The sequence below is a fragment of the Gymnoscopelus microlampas genome (genome assembly GCF_963454915.1).
Source record: "Gymnoscopelus microlampas genome assembly, chromosome: 7".
In the NCBI taxonomy this organism is placed as follows: Eukaryota; Metazoa; Chordata; class Actinopteri; order Myctophiformes; family Myctophidae; genus Gymnoscopelus; species Gymnoscopelus microlampas.
Genome location: NC_139944.1, coordinates 16,845,483 through 16,868,264, shown reverse-complemented (window position 1 = coordinate 16,868,264; position 22,782 = coordinate 16,845,483). Strand labels below are relative to the sequence as shown.

At 42.0% G+C, this 22,782-nt stretch overlaps 1 protein-coding gene across 2 annotated transcripts in view; it reads left to right on the top strand.

Annotated features, from left to right (window-relative positions):
* LOC311049786 (semaphorin-3D) overlaps nucleotides 1-22,782 on the top strand; it is a 129,316-nt gene that overhangs the window by 55,461 nt on the left and 51,073 nt on the right. For both annotated transcript variants that reach the window (XR_014601231.1, XM_084063631.1), the window contains exon 2: nucleotides 7,011-7,268. Coding sequence is in view for 1 of the 2 variants with exons in the window: in XM_084063631.1 (XP_083919757.1) it covers nucleotides 7,097-7,268 (172 nt within the window). In the remaining variant the exon portion in view is untranslated. The remainder of the gene's footprint in view (nucleotides 1-7,010; nucleotides 7,269-22,782) is intronic.

The following is a 22,782-nucleotide window of genomic DNA, read 5'->3' as shown; positions in this document are numbered from 1 at the left end:
TCACCTGGTGGCCAGGCAGGAAGTACAGATTATTCTGTTCGGTCAATGTGGGACAGGGGTCAAAGGTGAAGCAGGGTGATGAAACGAAGAGTGTCTATCCTCCATTGGTACTGCAATGATGATGATGACGATGATGAGTACTGCAGTCAGTGTCAGTGACAGCCTAACATACTGCTCAATAGGCTTAGATGATGGGACGAATTATGGCAAGATTTGCGATTGGATGAGTCGGTTGTTTTTATTGGGCAATGTATTGGGGGCGATTTTTCTTAATTTATTTAGCAAATGTGATGGTCTGTCTCCTCGAATTCAACTCAACAAATAGCCTAATTAATATTCAAAGTGCAATACAAATCGTGTGTGAAATGTTTGGGCCATAATATATTATACACATTCTTGTTGCGCTGATTTCCGTGGAGTCTTTAGCAATGTAGCCTCGTTGCGCAGTGCATGCTCCACTTTCTCTCCACTGATTGCTGTGATCCTACTAATCAAAACAATATCCTAATGGAAGTGAGATATTTTACCATTTGTATAACCAAGATATGATCCACAACAGGGGAGTGAGAGGTGCGTGCTGCAGAAAGACAGACAATTGAATCTGAAATTGCTTTCACATGTCATATTTGCTTCTGAACCAGCCCAGTTGCAGCATGCTGCTGTCACATTACTAACCTACTGTAGGCTCAGTGGTCAAAGGAGGACTGGGGATCTGTTCTCCCGTGAATTGCTTTCCTTGCATGAATCTATTGGCGATCAGCGATGTTAGAGGTGACAGTGGCCGATATCGTTCAACCCAAATAGAACTGTCTTTCAAACAATGAATTGCTAGAATATTGCTTCTGGTGGAGAGAGACAGAGGGAGAGAGAGAGAGAGAGAGAGAGAGAGAGAGAGAGAGAAATGTCCTCGTTTCTCCCCATTTCCCGTCTCTCTGTACCTGTTTGTCAAAGTGTGTTCTTCATTTCATCAGACGCTCTGATGTCGTGATAGATTGTATCTCAGTGTGCCAGCCTCTGACGTATAGGTGACCCTGCTGCTAAGGGTTACATAAACACACTCAAACACAAGCCCTATTTTTAGACGGGATGATGAATCCTTCACATGCGTCCTCCTAAACACTTCCTTGAACAGGGTTCACCCTCCGTGTGTGTGTTTTCGAGGGCATTATACAGTATATGTCCACGTACGAGCATCTGTATACAAGCATGTATGTGTGTGTGTGTGTGTGTGTGTGTGTGTGTGTGTGTGTGTGCGTGCGTGCGTGCGTGCGTGCGTGCGTGCGTGCGTGCGTGCGTGCGTGCGTGCGTGCGTGCGTGCGTGCGTGCGTGCGTGTGTGTCTGTGAAAGACGTAAGGAGATGACTTTATTTCAGCCCTTTATTTATAGAAAGAGTCTCTTGTCAACACTCAAGACATCCTGAGACCGTCTCTCTCTGTCTCTCACACACACACACACACACACACACACACACACACACACACACACACACACACACACACACACACACACACACACACACACACACACACACACACACACACACGCACACACTCGCTAGCAGACAGACAGCTAAGGACGAAGGGGAAGAGACAGTTTGTTCCTCGTCTGCCTCCCATGTTGACAGAGCAGAGAAGGTCGTTTCCTCCAGTCAAGAGCAGCTCATAAATGAACAATGGTTGAAGTCACACATATGCTGGTGTCAAAGCTACAGTACGTTCTGTACACTGAACATTCCTCTGTCTGAACATGAAGTCAGTGGTTCTCAACCTTTTTCATGTCAAGAACACCAAAATGTACGCGTATTTGGCAACGGACTGCCTTCTGAGAAGATGTTGTGCCCCGAAAAGACCCCGAAAAGAGAACATTTGTCTTCAAATGTTCCAAAACTATAACAAAAAAGTAAAAAATACAAGCTCACAATGCGTCTCATCACGACGCATTGTGAGCTTGTAGATTGGCTATTTTTGATGTATGTATATATGTATAAAATAGGTTTAAAGTGGTTAATCTGATTTTGGCGCCGAGATCCGGTGGAACCCCCTCAAGGACCCCTGGGAGTTCCCGGACTCCACTTTGAGAACCACTGGTCTAAGTGACATGCGTCTGTGAATCTGTTCTTAACCGCAATAACCCTGGTGCCCCTATTTTGGACACAATGTGTTGCAACGCTGTGATCGGCTATTTTCGGTGAAGGGGTTTGGTGTAGACAGAGTGAAATACTAGAGGATCTATTATAGAGCCCTGGGGGACTCCGGTCAACTAAGTATATACAGTAGGGGTTTAGGTGGTTCTGTCCCTCCCAGCCAGGAAAAAATAAGCACGTAATCCGTGATAAACTGCGACCAGCTCTCGGTTTGCACTTGAACATTTTGGACAGACAGACAGACAGACAGTGGCTTATACGAGCTGTGTGGTCGCAGGCAGCTAAAAAACAGTTCAAGGCTGTGGTCATCTCTGCTTGCCAGAGCTATTAAAACATGTTAACACACACGGCAGCCAGCCAGTTAGCTTGCTCAATTTGTTTTATTTTGTAAGCCCTGAGATAATTAGGCCACGCTTGTGCTTGTTTTCCATGGGGAGTTTGGATGGTTACAATACTGGTTCAGAGGACTTTCAGCAATGCCAAGATTAGAAGGAATTAACAAATTGCAGGTGTTCACAATTCGCTTTCTGTCAAAAAATAAGTTAAATTACTGTAAACCTCGCTCAGCTGTCTGCTTCTTCAACTTGCTAAGGCACAAAGCTTGCTGAAGACGCAAGCCAGCCAGCCAACATGAGACATGACAATAGACCATGACAAATTGGTCAGGGAACATTGGTTACCTTGACTAATTTGATTTACTGTGTTTTGTCATCCCACTTAAAATCACTTCAATTGTGTTTGTTTCTATGAGAGGTTGCTGCGTCACAGGTTCTAAATACGGTTTCAATGGACTTTTAACAATGCCAAGAAAGAAAGAAAAAAGGTTAAAAGCGAAGTTATTTCCTTTTGGCTAAGCTAGGTTAGAGAAAGGTCCAGTCAAGCAAAATGTATTTTCTCCCTCAGCAGCAGTAAATCCCTGCTATGTTGAACTCTTAATACTTACTGACAGGACACAGTCCAGACGACCACAATGCAAGAATATGACAGACTATGATGCATTATCATAAAACAGTCTATTTCCCTGGGAGAAAACATTCCCACATTAACACCACCTGAATCTGAGGTTTTAAATAGTTATTCTGCATGTCTTTCACTGGAGATTTACTCAGGTATCCACAGGCTTGCCAACAACATCCAAAGCACAGCTGGGATATGAATTAATCTTTGTCTGAACTCGGAATATCGTAACTTATTTCTTGTTTCTTTTGTAAATATGAAATTATAAATGTGAAGTATTTAAGACATGCTTAAGACAGTTATTCAGGTGTCCATTAGCTTGCCAAGAATCAGATACTACTGTGGACAGTGAACCACAAATGACAGTGAATTAATCATAATGTGATTGTCATACTTTTACCTTGTTTATTCTGCAAACCTAGAGTAGGTTTTACTCAGGTGTCCACTAGGCCCACGACATTACAAGAGCATTTTTAGAATATTACATCAATCATCTTTGAGTGTGAGATGTGCTTTTGTTTTTGCAAGGTGAAGTGAATTTGAAAGTACTGTATAGCCACAGGGTAAAGAGGGACCTCCAATCACATACCGACATAATCATCCCTCCAGAGAAAATAAACCACAGATTCAGCACCGAGCCAGATGCTGTCTGTGGAATTCTGGGTACAAGAATGGATAGGATTAGGATTTTGTGAAAGTGAAAATATATTGAGAGCTGGTTCAAAACATGCCTCACTAGGGCTTGGCGATTTAACTTCAAATCGACATCACAATTATTTCAAACGTTTGCATCAATTACAATTAATGACAACGGTTGTAAAAAATATATATAATGAAAACAGCGGATTTAAAACTCATATTGCGTCTCAGCATGAGCATTTAGATCGGCTATTTTTATTACTTTTGTATGCCCATTGTACAACAAAGTCTAATACAGGGCTTAAGTGCTTAATTAGACTAATCCATTTACTTGATTATAAACAATCTATTAGAATATTTTGAGTCGATTTGTTGAGAAGAATAAAATGTATATAAAAAACATAGCTTTTTGATTATTCTGTTATAAGTTGCTTATTGGTCTACCTATCTTGTTTATGATATAAATTACTGTAGAATGAGTTTTACCTGTTTCGATAAGACATTGATTCAGGCACACACATATTCTATAGGCATAATGTCTAGCACCAGGTTTGAAATACAGTACAAGAGGACTATGAAATCACCCATGAAAGAATTTAATAATATTAAGTGAGTTTTTAATAAAGTAATTTAGTCAGTCATCTGCTTGCTGTCTACCTCCAGGTCAAAGCTACAGTTGGAATATGAGACCAGTCATTTCCGTGTATCTAGGGTCTTTGCATTGTTTATTTAGTATGTAAGCTGAATTTTCTGTGCATTTTAATAAGACGTCTGTTCAGGCATCTGCTAGCCGTCCAGCCACTCATCTGACATGCACTTGGAATACGAAACGAGTCGTTGTTTCTGTGCATTGAATTTGATTAATTCTGTAAAATGAGAAATGGTTTTAAGTAGACCTTTCTTAAGGGCCTGCTGCCGTCTGCACCAAAGTCTATTTAGAATGCGAAATAAATCATTTGTGAATTTCATACTCCTTGTCTTGTTTATCCTGTAAATGAGAGGTGAATTATATAGCCTCAACCCCTGGACTCATTTGTAGTAATGTGCTTGTCTTTCAGGCCCATTTGGAGCACAGAAAGTAATTGGTCAGATGTTCACAGTGAACCTGGGGTGTATAAATCAGCACTTTGGCGAGGGGGTCTCACATACCAACTGTTTATGTTCTAATCTATCTATATATGGACAGGATGTACTGTACATCCATCATGTACAGTATGTGTGTGCGTGTGTGCGTGTGTGTGGTGGAAAGTAACTAAGTACATTTTACTCAAGTATTTGAACATAGCCGATCTATAAGCTCACAATATGTTGCATCGTGACGCATTGTGAGCTTGTAGATCTGCTATTTTCAAAAGATTTTTATACATATCATATAAGAATGTTATACATTTGAAAACTTGTGAAATAGGACATTCTGCTTAATAAGTACTTTCTACTTTTGGTACTGTAAGTACATTTTGATACCAATACTTTTGTACTTTTACGGCAGTACATTTTGGTGTGTGTGTGTGTGTGTGTGTGTGTGTGTGTGTGTGTGTGTGTGTGTGTGTGTGTGTGTGTGTGTGTGTGTGTGTGTGCGTGCGTGCGTGCGTCCTGTCCTGTCCTGAATGATTATGTGTGTACATGCATCTGAGAACTCATGTACCTACGTAACCTGAACATGCCTGCTCATTTAGGAATGTTGTTATAAATGAGACCCCAGGACATGACATTTTACTCAGCTAAATCATGTCAGAGGAACTTCCAGCAGGGTCTTTTCACACTACAGAGCTTGTAATCCCCTCTGCTTTGGGTCCAGTCATATTCTGTGTGACTATTAAACACCTGAAATACATTTTCGGTGGACATCCCTTTTTGGCATGACCCACACACAGGCCATATGACACCAACAACATAATTAAACTAATGTGTTAAGAAGATTCCCCAAACTCTAAGTTTAGTATTATTGTTTATGTTTTTTCCTCTAAAATGGACCCTTTGTTTCCATTTCAATGTGTGCTGAGTGCACAGCAGTTAATTGGCGAACTAGTTGCACCTGCTGTTGATTTGATGATTTGCAATCCCATGCACCTTTAAAATCAAGTGTTTGGCCAGTGTGTCAGGTCTGGTACAGAGAGCAGCAGCAGAGGCTTCAGTGTGTGCGTCCATTCTAAGTGAGTTTGTTTTTGAGTTTGGATATGTTTTTGATGTGCAGTATAATGAAATTATGTTTATGTTACTTTGAATACATGTGGTTAACTTCTCTCCTTGTTCTGTATTTTGTTTTGATATACAGAAAAACACACACACAATTAAACTGCAAATGCTGTAACCCCCTGCACAGTGGGAAAAATAAAAACCACAAAAGAAAGAAGCGCGTTGTCATTTACGCACCACAGTGATCACACCTACCAACCAACAAATTCTACTATTGAACATTTTTTACATAATGACTGAGCATCAGAAACAAAACCATGATCACACTTTGGTGATCTTAGAAATGTGTTTTTACTCCTTTTGTCTGGCTTGTAGTACAACATAAATTGTAAACCTTTTGGATTCCTGACATCAACTGTCATTCCTCCTCTCTGTCTCCATGGTGTTGTATGGAATAAATTACTTGTTCTTCTTGCTCTCTTTCTCACTTTCCTCTCGCTCCCAAGTTCAAGACTTTATTGAAACATTTGACTGAACATATTGAGTTGCCTCCTTATGTTTCACAACTTCATAGACATTAAAGATAGCAGTGTGTATGACGCCGCCATCATCCATTATCTGATTACTATCTGATGTACTGTCCTTGTATCAGATGACCTCAGGTCCACATGACATTATTATTGTTTTATGAAACCTCCAGATATGTAGGAATACTCTTGAATATTCACGATGATATAACTGATTGCTTGTGACAAAATAAGATGTGGAAAGATACACGTGTACACCAGCTGGATGTTATGTCTGACCTGATGACGTTATGGGGGAGCTTCTTCCAGATAACAATGTGTGTATAAATATGCCTGTATTTTCTGTGTAACTTTAGAATATATTCTCATGGAATAAACTCATTTACATTTTGTACAAGTTACTCCCATCACTTGGTTGCGGCATACTCCATATTTTACTACAGAAAGTTGGGTTTAACTCCAAATAATTTGATAGCTATCAGACATACATACAGACAGAGATTCTGTGCATTTATAGATCGATGTTTTGCCTATAATGACATGTCCAAAATAAAGACACCAGGTTGTAAAGTGGTTAAATACTTTATGTTTCTTGTCTTGTCTCCTAGCTGTGTCCAAGCTGCAGAGTGTGATGTGACCTGGTGATCGTTGCTTCTCCTCTTTGACATCGTGAAACGCTGAGGTCCATCCTGTGATGACATCCACTGGTTCTGTGGCCCCGTGGGGTCTGTCTGGAGTCAGGACCCTGCTACTGTGTGTGGCACCTCTGCTCTGGCTGCAGTCCGCACACTGCTTCTATGACGCTGCTCCACCCGATGGAAAAACCTGGAGCCAAACAGGACCTCGTCTGCAGCTCTCACAACAAGGTAGGTGATGCAGTAACCTGAAGTATTCTATCTACAGTGTCTGTCTGTCTGTCTGTCTGTCTGTCTGTCTGTCTGTCTGTCTGTCTGTCTGTCTGTCTGTCTGTCTGTCTGTCTGTCTGTCCGTCCGTCCGTCTGTCTCTCTATCTATCTATCTATCTATCTATCTATCTATCTATCTATCTATCTATCTACTTACCTACCTACCTACCTACCTACCTACCTACCTACCTACCTAGCTATCTATCTCAGCATATGAGTAGCACGCCTGATGGTAGGTGTTGTGCTCCACCTCAGCAATCCATCACCGAGGGGTCTAGCACATTGAACAGAGGACAATAAGCCCTTCTGACCTACTTATTTATCTATCTATCCATTGATCCATGTATGCATACATGTTTACTTTACCACGCAGGAGTCCCTGGTTTGAATCCAGGTGGTTACATTGCGGATGAATGTAGCATAGTACCTTCCTGAAAGCCCATAAGGCTAATGTCTCCCTTTGACAGGTGAAATTCCCCTTTGGATGAGTGGTAGAGGTTTGAATTCCCACGTAGGAGACCCAAGTTCAAATCCAGGTACTGTAGTTACATATGGCAGTTGTTTTCAAAATGTCTGTGCCCATTCCCAAGGCACACCAAAGCGCAAGTCAATACACTAACCTTTATTCCTGCACATGCAAAATAGTCTCTTTAACACTTGTTATCACTCGTATCACTATGTCAATGTTTATCATTACTTACTAAATGCCAAATAAAATATTAGCTACTTAAGCCCTATTTCATACTTCAAAGTGTTTTCACAAAGAGCCGATCTACAAACTCACAACGTGTCACAATGTGACGCGTCTGCCTGTTCACCTTCCTGACACAAATTCGAACTGGGATAGCGACCGGCTGAAGCATGAAGGAGATCTGTTACTGACCCAATTACTTATCTTGTATGATTTTTAGCCCCTAATTCAAGGCCCTTAGACGTAAAGTCATTGACCCAGGGGTAGATTAAATTGATGTACGAACTGGGAGAGAAAGAACAGAATGACATTATCGTGAACACAAATCAATGAAGTAATGTCTAGTTAACATGCTAGACAAAGCGCTCTGTCTCTTCCAAGGGCTGTCACCATGGTAATTTAGCCACACAAGCTCCAAGTTTCCCCTAATGGGCTGGTTTGTACTTGGTCGCACGCAGTGCCTCGCACCGAAAATAGCAGATGTACAAGCTCCAAACGCGCCGCGGCGCGTTTGGAGCTTGTACATCTGCTATTTTCGGTGCGAGACACCAAAGCACGCAACTGGATAGAAATCAGACTTTTACAGTGTGCTTGATGGCCTTACAAGGAGGTGTTCAACAGTCAGTGTAACAGAAGATGCTTTCAGTAATAAAGCCGTTCACAGGGCCAGAGAGACTGACTGGTATGGGACATTAACAGTGGGGAATGGTGATGACAGATGGGAAATAGAGAGAGCCATGGTGGGTGTAAATGTCTCTCAAGCACCTCAATAGATAGATGTCGAGTAGAGCAGTCGTTCTCAAACCTTTTCATGCCAAGGACCCCCGAAATGTTGTATTTGTTCCATAATAATATGTTGTGCCAGGAGGGACCCCCATACAAGATTTGTGTTTCAAAAATTTACATTTTTTGGAAGTTTAACCCGCTGTGGGCTTGTACATCTGCTATTTTCGATGTATATAGGGTTAAAGTGGTTCAACTGATTTTGATGCTATATTAATACATTTTGCTGGGGACCCCCTGGCACCCCCTCAAGGACCCATGGGAGTCCTTGAGGTGGACACAACCCCTAAGGCAACTGCCTTGCTCAAAGGCACTGGCAGGAATATGTTCCTAACATGCATAAAGCCTTAGTATGAGGAAGTATAATGGGCTTGTGGTTAACCACAGTTCCCATTAGGGACTGAATGCAGGCTCCCAGTGGCCTACAGTAAGACTGGGGCTGTACTGTACAGCTTCCAAGTGTGAACACACGTGTACCAGTAACTGTAAAAACTCTTACAAAACCCTTACAAAATGCCAAACGCTGATGTTGTAACCGAGATTAGATCTTGCTGCCGTCGGGCACAAACCTTGTATCTCCATAATTCAACTTTTTATGTTTAGTCATAAATGAGTGCCCTACTTCGTCACACTACAGTGTCACACAAGAGTAACACAAAACGCGGCGCGTTTTGAGCTTGTACAGTAGATCGGCTAGTTTTGGCTATTTATGAAAGAAGATTTAAATTCAAAGTGGTTAAGTCTGTCTGTGGGTTTTTATAAAGTATTAATAGCTTGTGACTAAAGAATAACTTCAATGGATCCATTGGAACACAGGTTTTTTTTATTTATTTTTTCATTTCCTGAAAAGAAAAACAGTTTTGGACATACAAGGTTTTCCGCCCGGCAGCAACGAAATCCTCCAAGACTATGCTGGAACACACGCTTAAGCTGTGATCCAGCGAGGGTGACCTGACCTCCACACGCTAACACTCCACACACACTTCCACATCCAGTGATGTCATGTCTCCCCACAGTCACCATAGACAGACAGTGTTGTGTTCCAATGCCTCCTCTCCGCTTTGGCAACGGACGATGGTCGTAAAAAGGCGACCCAACCGCCTGCTAATTAGTTCAGGAAAGCTGGGTGTATCGTCAGGATGCCTGGTGAGAGAGAGAGAGAGAGAGAGAGCACTCCCAGGGCTCTAGGCGAAGGGTCATGAAAAGCGCAAATCTCCTAGTCCCAAACGTACCTCTATAGGCTCAAATAATACACACGCTCTCCTCTTTTAACGTCTCCCTCCTAGCTTTTTAAAGTGCCTGAAGTGTTATGGAAATACAAAATGGACTAGACAGCCCGTTTAATGAATTGTTTTAGTCGAGCAGTGGTTGTGGTGAGAAGTGAAAGTTGTGTTTTTTGTGGTCTGTGGTTGGGATGTGAGGTCTGGACGGGGTGATTAGCACCTACACTTGAACACTGGAACATTTATGAAATCTGACTTTGTGCAATATGATAATGGACTGATGTGCAATATATGGATTGACTGATGTCGTTTTTTGTTTTTTTTACGTTTTAACCTGTTTTTATATGGTTATAGTTTTTTATGTCATCTTGTCTTTTTATTAATGCACTTATTTTGAGAGCTGCTACCCTCAATTTCATTGTACCTGTACAATGACAATAAAGAGTTTGATCTGATTCTGATTTCTCTAGTGTGCAATGCTCACACAGCATTCCTCCACACGGTAACACTCAGAAGCAGTTAGCTATCATTGTTAGCAGTGCCTGAGCAGAAGTAATAACACTGCAGGTGTCTCGCTGTGTTTGTAGCTTTAGGGACAGTTGTCTAGACACTTTAAAGCTTCGGTGCCCCTCCTATGGGAGGAACAAAAGAGTGAATGGCCATGGGGTATTTTGGTCCAGTGATTAAAGTGCTAAGTACAGTATGTACTGCTGTACAAAGTAGCAGTCAAGTACACATTAACCATTGGCATATCTAAACAACATACTAGCATCTGTCACCAGTAAACAACATACCTATCTATGTTGTAATGTTGTAATATGTTCTATTTGTAGGGCTGTGGTTTTTGGGGAGTTGTAACAAAGTTTAAACAGTAGCAGTTGTGTAGTAGTCCACTTGCTGTGTGTGTACATGTAGGACAGTAGTTTAAAGACTGTTAATGTTTTATAGAGCAGATACTTAGACTGGAGCTTCAGGGGCTTTAGCATATGCGAGCGCGCAAGCGACCGCGAACACACACACACACACACACACACACACACACACACACACACACACACACACACACACACACACACACACACACACACACACACACACACACACTCTCTCTCTCTCTAGGTTAAAGGCTAACACAGTGTGTTGTCTCTGGATGCCTGCTGGGGTCAGACACTGGGTCGACTGTGACGCACACACACTGTCTCCATCTGGCTCTGTGTGTGTGTGTGTGTGTGTGTGTGTGTGTGTGTGTGTGTGTGTGTGTGTGTGTGTGTGTGTGTGTGTGTGTGTGTGTGTGTGTGTGTGTGTGTGTGTGTGTGTGTGTGTGTGTGTGTGTGTGTGTGTGTGTGTGTGTGAGCAAGAGAGAGGGACACAGAGACAAAGAAAAATCAAGAAGGAGAAAGAATTTGGAGAGAATTTAAGAAAGAGTGAACTACATATGTTGTGTTTGTGAAGGGATAGGCCTATATACAGTACTGTATTTTCGTGTGTGTGTGTGTGTGTGTGTGTGTGTGTGTGTGTGTGTGTGTGTGTGTGTGTGTGTGTGTGTGTGTGTGTGTGTGTGCGCGTGCGTGCGTGCGTGTGTGTGTTCTCCCTCAACTTACCAATCTGCTCTCTATTATCTCTTGGCTTCTAAACACCACTCGCCATCATGCAACCCCCACACACACATACACTCTCATGAGTCATCCCAGTGGAGTCAGTGGGAGGTATTTTCCTCCAGGTATGAACATCATATTTTACACAGCAGAAAATCCCACAGGGAGAATAACTCTGACCTGACCCTGAATAACACAGCTGTTGACAACTTATGAAGTTTGGACTGTGCTTAGCTGGTACGTACAACATGGGTGCTGCAGCCTGTGTGTCATGCACCAACATTAGCCAATCTACTGTACAAGACTGGTTCCCCCTGAGTTCCTTGAAGAGGTTCCAAATGGACCCATACAGATCTGTAACTCTGAGAGTGTACAAATGGAACCAAATGGACCCTTACGGGTCCATCTGTTTGAGAGTTTGAGAGCCACTGTTGACGAGATTGTTGGAGCCGGACAGCGACACACAACTAAGTAAAAATTAGGCCTTAGTTACTCCGAGATAATGCATTGTGACAACCCATTGAAGAACAGAACATTTTCTCTGTGATATTTGATCCATCGTGCCTGCATAATACAGTGCTTGTGTATTCTTTGCTTGCATCTGAGAATATTTGCAGATTGTGTTTGGTAGGAATAGTTCAGCAGTGCCAGTAGACACGCACGCACACACGCATACGCACACCCACACACGCACGCACGCACACACACACACACACACACACACACACACACACACACACACACACACACACACACACACACACACACACACACACACACACACACACACACACACACACACACCAATGTCTCCGGGCTAGAAAGCCTCAAATAACAGTCCACATGCTGAGATTATTGCAAAAAATGTTGTCTTTAATTTAAGACATCTGTGGCAAACAATGCTCAAGAGCAAAACAATAATAAGAGAATTTAAAAACCAGCAAACATTTCAGTCCTTGATTAATAGCAGTAGCTCAACAGGTAGAGTGCCCTTGGGAATCGAAAGGTTCCTGGTTGGATCCCTGCCACCCCCTTTCTTTGTGTTGAAGTGTTCTTGAGCAATCAGAATCAGAACCAGCTTTATTTTCACAGGTTTACAGAGTAAGTGAGTGAAATTCGTTTTCGTGCATGGACTATCATCTTATATAAACACAATTGACACAAGGAATTGACACTCTCACTTCTGCTGATTATAGGAAAATTAAAATCACAGAGATTTGTGGAGAATTAGGAGAGAAGGAGACCTCTGAATGTTGTGCCGTTGTGCACCCGGCCGACATGTCCATTGCAGGCACGCGCTCTACCAAACTAATTCTGCATAGCAGGTGGTTTTAGAATCTGCTATGACCTTTCCCAAACGTGTGTGGGCACGATAGCAATTTTAGGGAAAGCGCAACAACACGCCCACGGCCACACCACACAAATAACGGAGTCGGCATAATGTATAGCGAGTAGTGCGGCCCTAAGATACCGTTTAGGGACAGTGCCAGCTGCCTTGCCTGTAATTCACGGGTAGCAGGTAAGGCTAACGGGTAAGGCACTGGCAAAGATAGGGCCCTTAACCTATAACTGCTCCCAATAAGCAGATATATGTGAAGACAAAAGCAGAGTTTCCATACAAGGTGCAGCCTAGTGTCAGTCAGCTAACACCCCTAATGGATGTGGCTTTTTTACTTGGCCAAACAGGAATAGCTATCATAGTGCTGACAATATTGAGAAAAGAAGAGAAGAAAGGAGAAACCCATTTAGGTTGTTGTCTTTATCTTCAATGTGATCTTCAATGCGATCCAAAGGCCATCTTTGAAGTAGAGTGAGGACATGGCTCAGTGGTGATAGAAAACATGGCTCTATTATGCTAAAACATGATGTTTCAGTCTGGTGAGACCTTCATCAGTCCTTCATCTACAGTCCATTAGAATGAAACCATTCTCTTTAAAACTAAATAAAAAGCCTGTCTAGTGCCGGACGGGTGAGGATTGGTGTACCATGACAGTTCACATACTGTATAGGGAATGGTCTCTTCAAGATGGTCCAGGGATTTCCCAACATTTCTGGCACTAATTTTGTTGTCTCATGTGGCAATTGTTTTGTAATACTTCCTGACCTAGTGGTATAATCTAATTTTCATGTTGTGTTTTCTTGAACTTTGTTACTTTTTTCCACGTGAATAGAATGTGGACACACACCCATGCTCGCTCCCACCCGCACGCACGCACGCACGCACGCACGCACGCACATACACACGCACATACACACGCACGCACGCCCATACACATATGCTCACACATGCTCAAATACGTTAATGCGCTCACAGACACACACACACACACACACACACACACACACACACACACACACACACACACACACACACACACACACACACGCCCCTCGGGCCCCATCCAACCCAATCTTGAAACCAGAATTTTACTTGCAACATTTATTGTTTTAAATACTAAAGGAACAGATAAACAGACCTTTCTTTGTATATAAGAACACCAACCAGAAGAAAACAAAACAACAAAACAAATATCCCACCAGAACCAGGATTTAGTGAGTTTGACCACAATGGAAAAGAGGGGACTGACAGACCTGCCATCTTCAACAACGCAATGTCAAGAGCCGGGGCGGCAGTAGCTTAGGAGGTAGAGCAGCTGCTTGGGAATCAGAAGGTTCCTATAGTTTGATCCTGGGCTCCCACCACTGTGTTACTGTCAAAGTGTCCTTGGGCAAGACTCTGAACCCCCAACTGTTCCTATGAGCACGTTGGTGACCCTGTATGGTTTCCTCTGCTGTCAATGTGTGAATGTAATGCGCTTTGGATAAAGCCACTATATAAATGCACCATACCATTTCTTTAGATTTAGTTCACATAAAAGAGTCAAATTCTGAATTTATCTTGTTCATATATTTTTGGGGCTTTTCTGCCTTTATTTGATAGTACAGTGGAGATTGAGTCAGGGACTGACTGCCAGGCTCGGGAATCAAACCCGGGACTCGCTGTTAGGCTGACTTTTTTTTATACCTCAGCAAAGAAAATGAAAGAAAAGAAAAAGACCATTTCTGCATCAAAAGTAATCAACAAACTATAAAAACTGGTCAAACATTGGCTAAATTGTCAAATAGCATAAGAAAGAGGCAAAAAATAAATAAATAGCCGATCTACAAGCTCACAACGCCTCGCAACGGGAGGCGTTGTGAGCTTGTAGATCGGCTATTTTCTCAATATTTATCTGTGGAACCGAGTCAAACTAAATGTAATACCTCAACTTATACATTCCAAGTGCTTGTCAGGGTGGGGGATCTCCGGTTCAAATATGATCATTTTGGGGGGTCACGGCCTGAAAAGGTTGAGAACCACGGCTCTAGACAACTGTAGATGATCTTTATTGTCCCCTTGGGGAAACGTGTCATCTGCATTTGACCCATCCTACTCATCTACTTCGGAGAAGCTCGGAGACCAACTCCAGCTGTAATGCCAGTACCTTGGTGGGAGGAAACCAGTGTACTGTACCTGTTAGTTATTAATCCTAAATGACAATTTCTCATAGTCTGCTATACATTCCATGCTGAGAGAACCACACATGTGCTGGAGGTAAATCAACACATCTCCACTGTTTATCAATGATCTTCCTACCCAAAATAATTGTGTGAATCAATCCAGTCCGCTAAAGCAGTGGTTCTCAACCAGTGGTCCGGAGACCACCAGTGGTCCTTGAGGGGGTTCCAGGTGGTCCCCAGCTAAATGTTAAAAGAGTTGGTAACCAAATGGCCCCTTATAGATCTTTAACCAAATGGACCTAACTCTCAAGAGTTAAATAATTGTTAAACATCTGCATTACTTAATTAAATAATTGTTATTTTGATCAACCTTTGCCTGTTATATCTCCTATATCAATACAGCATGGAATTGTGGACAAAATCTTATCCAGCGACAACAACTGTGCTAAAGACAATGTAGGGATGTGATCCCCCACAACATATAGACTAGGAGTGTAAGGAATATCTTGCCAATTGTTGTGACATTCATGTCAATAAAATAAAAATGGATTGAATTGACAGAGAGGCAGGTGGTGAGTGTGAGATGGATGTGTTAACTTTAATACAATAAGCTGTCTCTGGTTCTAATCTATAGCACTTTGCGCGCACACACACACACACACACACACACACACACACACACACACACACACACACACACACACACACACACGCACACACACACATGCACACACACGCACACACACGCACGCACACACACACACACACACACACACACACACACACACACACACACACATACACACACACACACACACACACACACACACACACACACAGTATGTTTTTCTGCTGTTAGTTTTGACATTGAGGACCAAACTCAATGCAAACACACTGAGCTCATGCCTCACCACCGGACGGACACATCATAACTCTCATAACGCGTGTGTATGCACGCACACACGCACACACACACACAGTACAATAATAATGTCCGTGCTGTTATTACATGGAGTAAGACAAACATTTACGTCTCTGTTCGAACTGTCACAGCTCATGTTCACAATGACATCACTATAGGATGTGACCTGTGTGTGTGTGTGTGTGTGTGTGTGTGTGTGTTTGTGTGTGTGTGTGTGTGTGTGTGTGTGTGTGTGTGTGTGTGTGTGTGTGTGTGTGTGTGTGTGTGTGTGTGTGTGTGTGTGTGTGTGTGTGTGTGTGTGTGTGTGTGTGTGTGAGAGTGTGTGTGTATGTGTGTGTGTGTGTGTGTGTGTGTGTGTGTGTGTGTGTGTGTGTGTGCTTGGAGAATAAAGTACAGGAGTGAAAAAGAAAGAAAGATAGAAAGAAAGAAAGAAAGAAAGAATAAAGTACAGTAAGAGAGAGAATGAAGGGAACGAGAGAGGGATAAGAACAAGGTGAGGAGTTGAACAACAGGATACAGGAGAGATGGGGGGAGAGAGAGAGAGAGAGAGAGAGAGAGAGAGAGAGAGAGAGAGAGAGAGAGAGAGAGAGAGAGAGAGAGAGAGAGAGAGAGAGAGAGAGAGAGAGAGAGAGAGAGAGAGAGAGAGAGAGAGAGAGAGAGAGAGAGAGAGAGAGGTCAATGAACCTGTCAGCCAGCAGAGAAAGAGCAGATCACTGAAGAAAAGAGAGAGAGAGAGAATGCTGTTAAATTAGGATTGGGAATCTCAAGGTCAAAAATCACAAGGTCAAATGCTGTGTGTGTGTGTGTGTGTGTGTGTGTGTGTGTGTGTGTGTGTGTGTGTGTGTGCGCGCGCATTCGTGCGTGTACGCATACGTGCGTGTACGCATACGTGCGTGTGTGTATTTACCAGTAGGGAGCTGATATATTCATTACCAGATAACAGACTGTGAACACAGATAACAGGAGATAACTGACTTGTACTGATGGCATCATGATAGATCACCTACAAACACACACACACACACGTGCGCGTGCGCACGCACGGAATCTCGCTCACACACATACTCACTCACTCACATACATGCTTCACTCCCAATGTTTACTAAACACTCTGCGACACTTCAACTCCTTCAGTGGACATGTGTGTGTGTGTGTGTGTGTGTGTGTGAGAGAGAGAGCGAGAGATTGTAGGAGGTAAATTCATATTTGAACATTTAAACCGGGTTGAATGTGGGGGGAAATTGGAATGGTGGAGACATTGTCTGTCTGTGGAGAAAAATGACAACAGGAAAATATGGAATGTTCCATTGTTGGCTGTGACAATAGAGTGACAGTTTACTATACATTCTCACCGGCCTGGCTTGGTCCCACAATAAATTATCTTCGCTTCTCTTCGCTCCTCTTTGCTTCTCTTCTCTTTACAGTGTACATTGTCATTTAGCCATCAAAGTAAATGAACAGGCATGTTTTTGGGACATGTGAGGTCTGTCCCAAAACACGGAAATGGACTCCTGTTATGTTGAAGTTGTATATTGTGAGCTTTCCTGTGGTGATGTCACAGAGGGCATTTGAGGGAGAGTAGAGTTCATTAACCGCCTTGTCTGTCCTCTCCACAGGAAGATGACCAAGTAAAGAAAATATGGCTGGAATTCTGCTCTGTGTGTGTAGGGGGGTTGTGCGTGTACTGTGTGTGTGTGTGTGTGTGTGTGTGTGTGTGTGTGTGTGTGTGTGTGTGTGTGTGTGTGTGTGTGTGTGTGTGTGTGTGTGTGTGTCTGTGTCTGTGTGTGTGTAGAGAGAGAAGCAGGTCCTATCAAACAGTTGTTAAAACGTTGTTTGAGAGCTCTCAAATGACTCCCTAGTAAAATGGCTCTTTCCACTTCTTAATTGCATATAGCTTGGTTTACTGTCAGGGAGGTTGGAGGAATCATTTCTTTACTCTTTTGTCATCATGGCTCTCCTGTCCTCTCCTCTTGTCTTCTTTTGTCTTTCTGAACTTGCTGTACATGGTCTGCACCTACAGTACAACGGGATGTACAGTTCTACAACCAACCTGTTGATCTTTGACTTATATAACTGAATATAACTGCTATTGAAGAGACTTAAATGTAATTTCACATTGCTTTGAACAACGTCTTAAACTGTTCCTCAAGTCTCACTGCTGCTTATGTTTGTCACTATGAATGAACAGAGGTTTATTTTGTACCTCATGCCTCAAGTCAAAATGCTAGACTTAAGTCCACACTGCTTGGTATTGTTCTAAATGTAAGTAAGTAAGTAAGTAAGTAAATTTTATTTGTAGAGCGCCTTTCACAGACATCAGAGTCACAAAGTGCTTCACAACATATAAAAGCATAACATATCAGTAATAACATAAACAGATAAAATAAAACAATCAGTATTTTACCAGTCAGCTGGTAAAAATCAAGAAATCAATACAGGATTATGTTACAGCACAAGCTCACAAAGATTGGTAGACATAAAAGGCTATATAAAGGCCTGTTTGAATAGGTGAGTCTTTAGAAGTTTTTTAAAAAGGTCCTCAGAGGCCACAGTTTTTAGGTGGAAGGGTAGGTCATTCCATAGCCTAGGTGCAAAACTAGCAAAGGCTCGATCGCCTTTAGTTTTTAGTTTTGTGGGAGGAACAACCAGCAGGGCTTGAGATGAGGATCTCAGAGACCTTCTGGGCACATAAGGTTGGAGCAGGTCACATAAATATGGAGGTGCCTGGCCATGGAGGGTTCTGTGTGTGATTACAAGAATCTTAAAATGTATTCTAAAATGAACTGGGAGCCAGTGCAAAGAGGCCAGGACAGGTGTGATATGACAGGATCTCCTGGACCTGGTCAGTAACCTAGCAGCAGCATTCTGGACCAGTTGCAGGCGGTCTAATGATGATTTTGAGAGATAGGTGAAAAGGGAATTACAGTAATCTAAACGTGATGATATGAATGCATGGATGATCATTTCCAACTCCGGGTATGAAACAACTGGTCTTAGTTTGGCGATATTGCGAAGGTGATAGAAGCAGGCACGGGAGACGGAATTTACATGCTTATCTAAAAGCATGGCCTGATCTAAAATGACGCCAAGATTCCTAGGATTAGGGCATATATTTGTTTTTAGCGACCCAAGGCGGTCGGCAACATCAGCAGCAACCCTATCTGGGGCAACGATTAAAACTTGGGTTTTTTCTTCGTTTAATTGTAGGAAGTTGCTGGCCATCCAGTTCTTGATAGCAGATATACAGTCATGTAATTTGGTGATCATATCCATTTTATCCGGTTTGAATGAACAGTATAGTTGAATATCATCGGCATAACAGTGATAGGAGATACCGATGAAGCTGTTTATGATGGGTCCTAGGGGAAGTAGGTAAAGGGAAAACAGGATTGGACCTAGCACAGAACCCTGTGGAACGCCACATGTGAGTGTAGTGGATTTGGATGAGAAAGGACCAACGGCCACTGAGAAGCTCCTGTGTGATAAATATGACTGGAACCAATCTAGGGCGCTCCCAGAGACACCCACCCACTTCCTGAGCCTGTCGACCAGGATACGGTGGTCTACGGTGTCGAAGGCTGCACTAAGGTCTAGTAGAACCAGGATGGAGCAGTTGCCAACATCAGATGACATACTTATGTCGCTTGTGACTCTGAGAAGGGCTGTTTCTGTGGAGTGCTTTTGACGGAAACCTGATTGAAATTTGTCTGAGATATTGTGTTGGATTAGTAGGTTATTGAGCTGACTGGCCACTGCTTTTTCTAAAATTTTGGATATGAAAGATAACTTGGAGATTGGCCTGTAATTTGACGGTAATGATGGGTCCAGATTCGGTTTTTTGAGGAGTGGTTGGATAATTGCCTGTTTAAAATTAGCTGGGACATTGCCAGATGTCAGTGAGGCGTTTATAATTGAGAGTAGGCACGGGCCTACTGTGTTAAAAACGTCCTTTAACATGGGTGTGGGCAAAATGTCTAGAGGACAGGATGACAATTTCATTGACCTCACAAGGTCGGTCAGTTCTTGCAGGGAGATAGGGGAAAAATTGCAAATAGTTGGCTGCCGAGTAGGGCAGGGAGGGAGGGGAGAGGAGGAGGGGGTAATGTTTGCTCTGACTTTGTCAACCTTGTCTACAAAAAATAATAGAAAATCGTTACAGTCTTCATTTGAGAAGACTGGGACAGTAGGAAGGGGAGGGCTGACAATGTTATTAATTGTGTTGAAAAGAATTTTGGGATTTCGCTTGCTAGAGGCGATAATATTTGTATGTAGATTGGTGATTTAAGGGAAAGCCATAACAACCAACGCAGTATGAAACAGCTGTGTTTCTGTGACATTGTTTGACAATGACCTTCCACTGAGATATTGTTCTGTAGAACTTGTTATCTTCTGCAAATGTGTATTTAATTCATTTAAAGGGATACTTAAACAACCAACACACACTTCACCTGTTTCCAACCCCATGTCCCTGTTTGTCTGTTCAGTAACTAGAAAGCTGAATTATTGCCCTACTGCTATCTATGTTAAGCTGTTGCCGAATTCCACTTTAAATTATGTATGTAGCTTCAGTTTGGCTCAGACCTTCAGTTTCAGCCATTTAAATGAACTCTTCACAGCCAGAAAACTGCTCCTCAACTCATCCCCTTAATCATTGCCTTTGATAAGTAGAACGTTTAACAACTCAAGTTCAGGCATTACACAATAATTTACTGACACTTTCCTTCAACGCTCACTTGAGCCATTCCTTAACTTGTCTCTGTTTGTGTTCAGAGTAATTTTTCTGGTAAATTACTCTTAAGAAATGTGTTATATTGTATATGAAATACAGGTCCAGTAGTACTTTATTTAAATGGACTCTCAGTCTCAACCACTAAACTCCCGTTACCCATTATGCCTTTGTTGACACTTTTAGCAACTAGAAATCTCAGTGGCTAAACTAGTGTTTGTACATAAATGTATTTATTCTCTGCTGTATATTTATACAGAGTATTTGTTGATTTGGCAGTTCTTCGGTATACAGTAAGCTACTTATAAAGAGTTTGATATCATTATTGCTAAGCCCAAGTCAACTCCCCGACCTTGTAGTGATAAATAAGTCAGCAAGCTGGGTTAACATTACAGACAGGACTTTAAACATCCCTGAGTTCATTCTCTGAGGCTCTGCAGTCATAAGTATCTATTAGTGCCTGATTTATCCTTTTCACTGATACAGGCTGCAACCTCACATAAACCATAGCTGTTACACTGTGATTTATCACTACGTCATATGTTTTGCTCACAGCCTCTCCTGCTCATGTAATCATTGTCAAAACTATAAGTGTGTGATTTATGATTTCTCTGCAGTTGGGAGGGAGATCGTTTTGGTTTTGGTTTTATTAATTTTCTGAGACTAAATGCAGTGATGTGGCCATCACAGACACAGTTTTGAGATCCTGTATCCTGTATATTTTTTCTTCTATGGGGAAAATAAGTGACACCTTAACAATTATTCTGTCCTGAAAATATGTGGAAAGATATAAGTAGAGATGATACATGATGCGGGGAAAACAAAGGGAAACTCGCTAAGCTACAGTACATGTACTGTAGGTATAATGCCCTTTTCCCACCTTTTTCATTGCAATTTTAAAACACATTTTTGAATATTCTTATGCAAAAACTTGCATCAGTATTGGATGTAAGCTACTTTTTTAGAGGCTATAGACTGAAACAGGGTTGAATTTAGAATCCCTTATTAGGACCAAAAAGTGACAACATCCATTGTTTCTTTAACCACTTGGACATGAGTTGCCTTTATACTTGGTGCACAATTTTTCTTTAAACACCAATCTCTTTGCCAAAAATAGCCAATCTACAAGTGAGTTTATACATTTTTGGTTATTTTTGACTTATGGTCCCCCCAGAATAGGGATGCTGGGGTTCTAGTGGTTAAGCACTTCAACAAATCTGAAAAGATGATCTTTAAGATTCTATAATCTGAACCTAGCTTTAAGTTTTCAAATTTCAGGTACTCTTGAAGACGATTTTACCTGTTTCAAGAGTGCCTGACATTTAAGACTTAAATTTTAGCTGCAACCATACAGCTAGTATAAGACAGTTTTTCAGCCATGTTTGTGTGCCAGTAAACATTCTATCGATTTATCGAAGGAGGAAAAAAAGCTATTGTAAAAGCCATATGAATGCTTGAATCAAAAATGATTTTGCATTGCCAAACCTCATGTACCATACCAGACCAGAGCAGACCGGGTCAACTGTGAATTTGCATTCCTTCCCTCAGTCTTACCAACTAGTACTTAAAATAGGACTGGAATTTTAGGGGGTAAATTTCCAAAGTGCTCTGTAACTATGCGCTCTTGAGATGAACCTCGCTACAAATGTCCTCTTTGCACTGATCAAAGCAGCACTCGTACTGTATTTTGATGTATATCTCAAGTGGATGTAGTTTGCAGCCAGTGATTGCTTCATGGCAAAAGTGGCCAAACAGGCACAGCTGCCAGCCATTTCTCAACATTTAATAGTAGAGGCATTCTGATATTGATTGTGGTAGATGTATCTGAACTCTTGTACTTCAATCTACCTGTCTTTCCCCCATTCTAACGGTTGAAATTGGAAGACTGCTTCAGAATACTTCTGCCAAATGTATTCTTAGAATCTAGAATCTTAGATTGCGTCATATACAACTTTGTTCCAAAGATAAACAAACCATCCCGACGATTTCACTCGTACAGATATGAAGCATCAACTGACGGTGAAAAAGTACTAA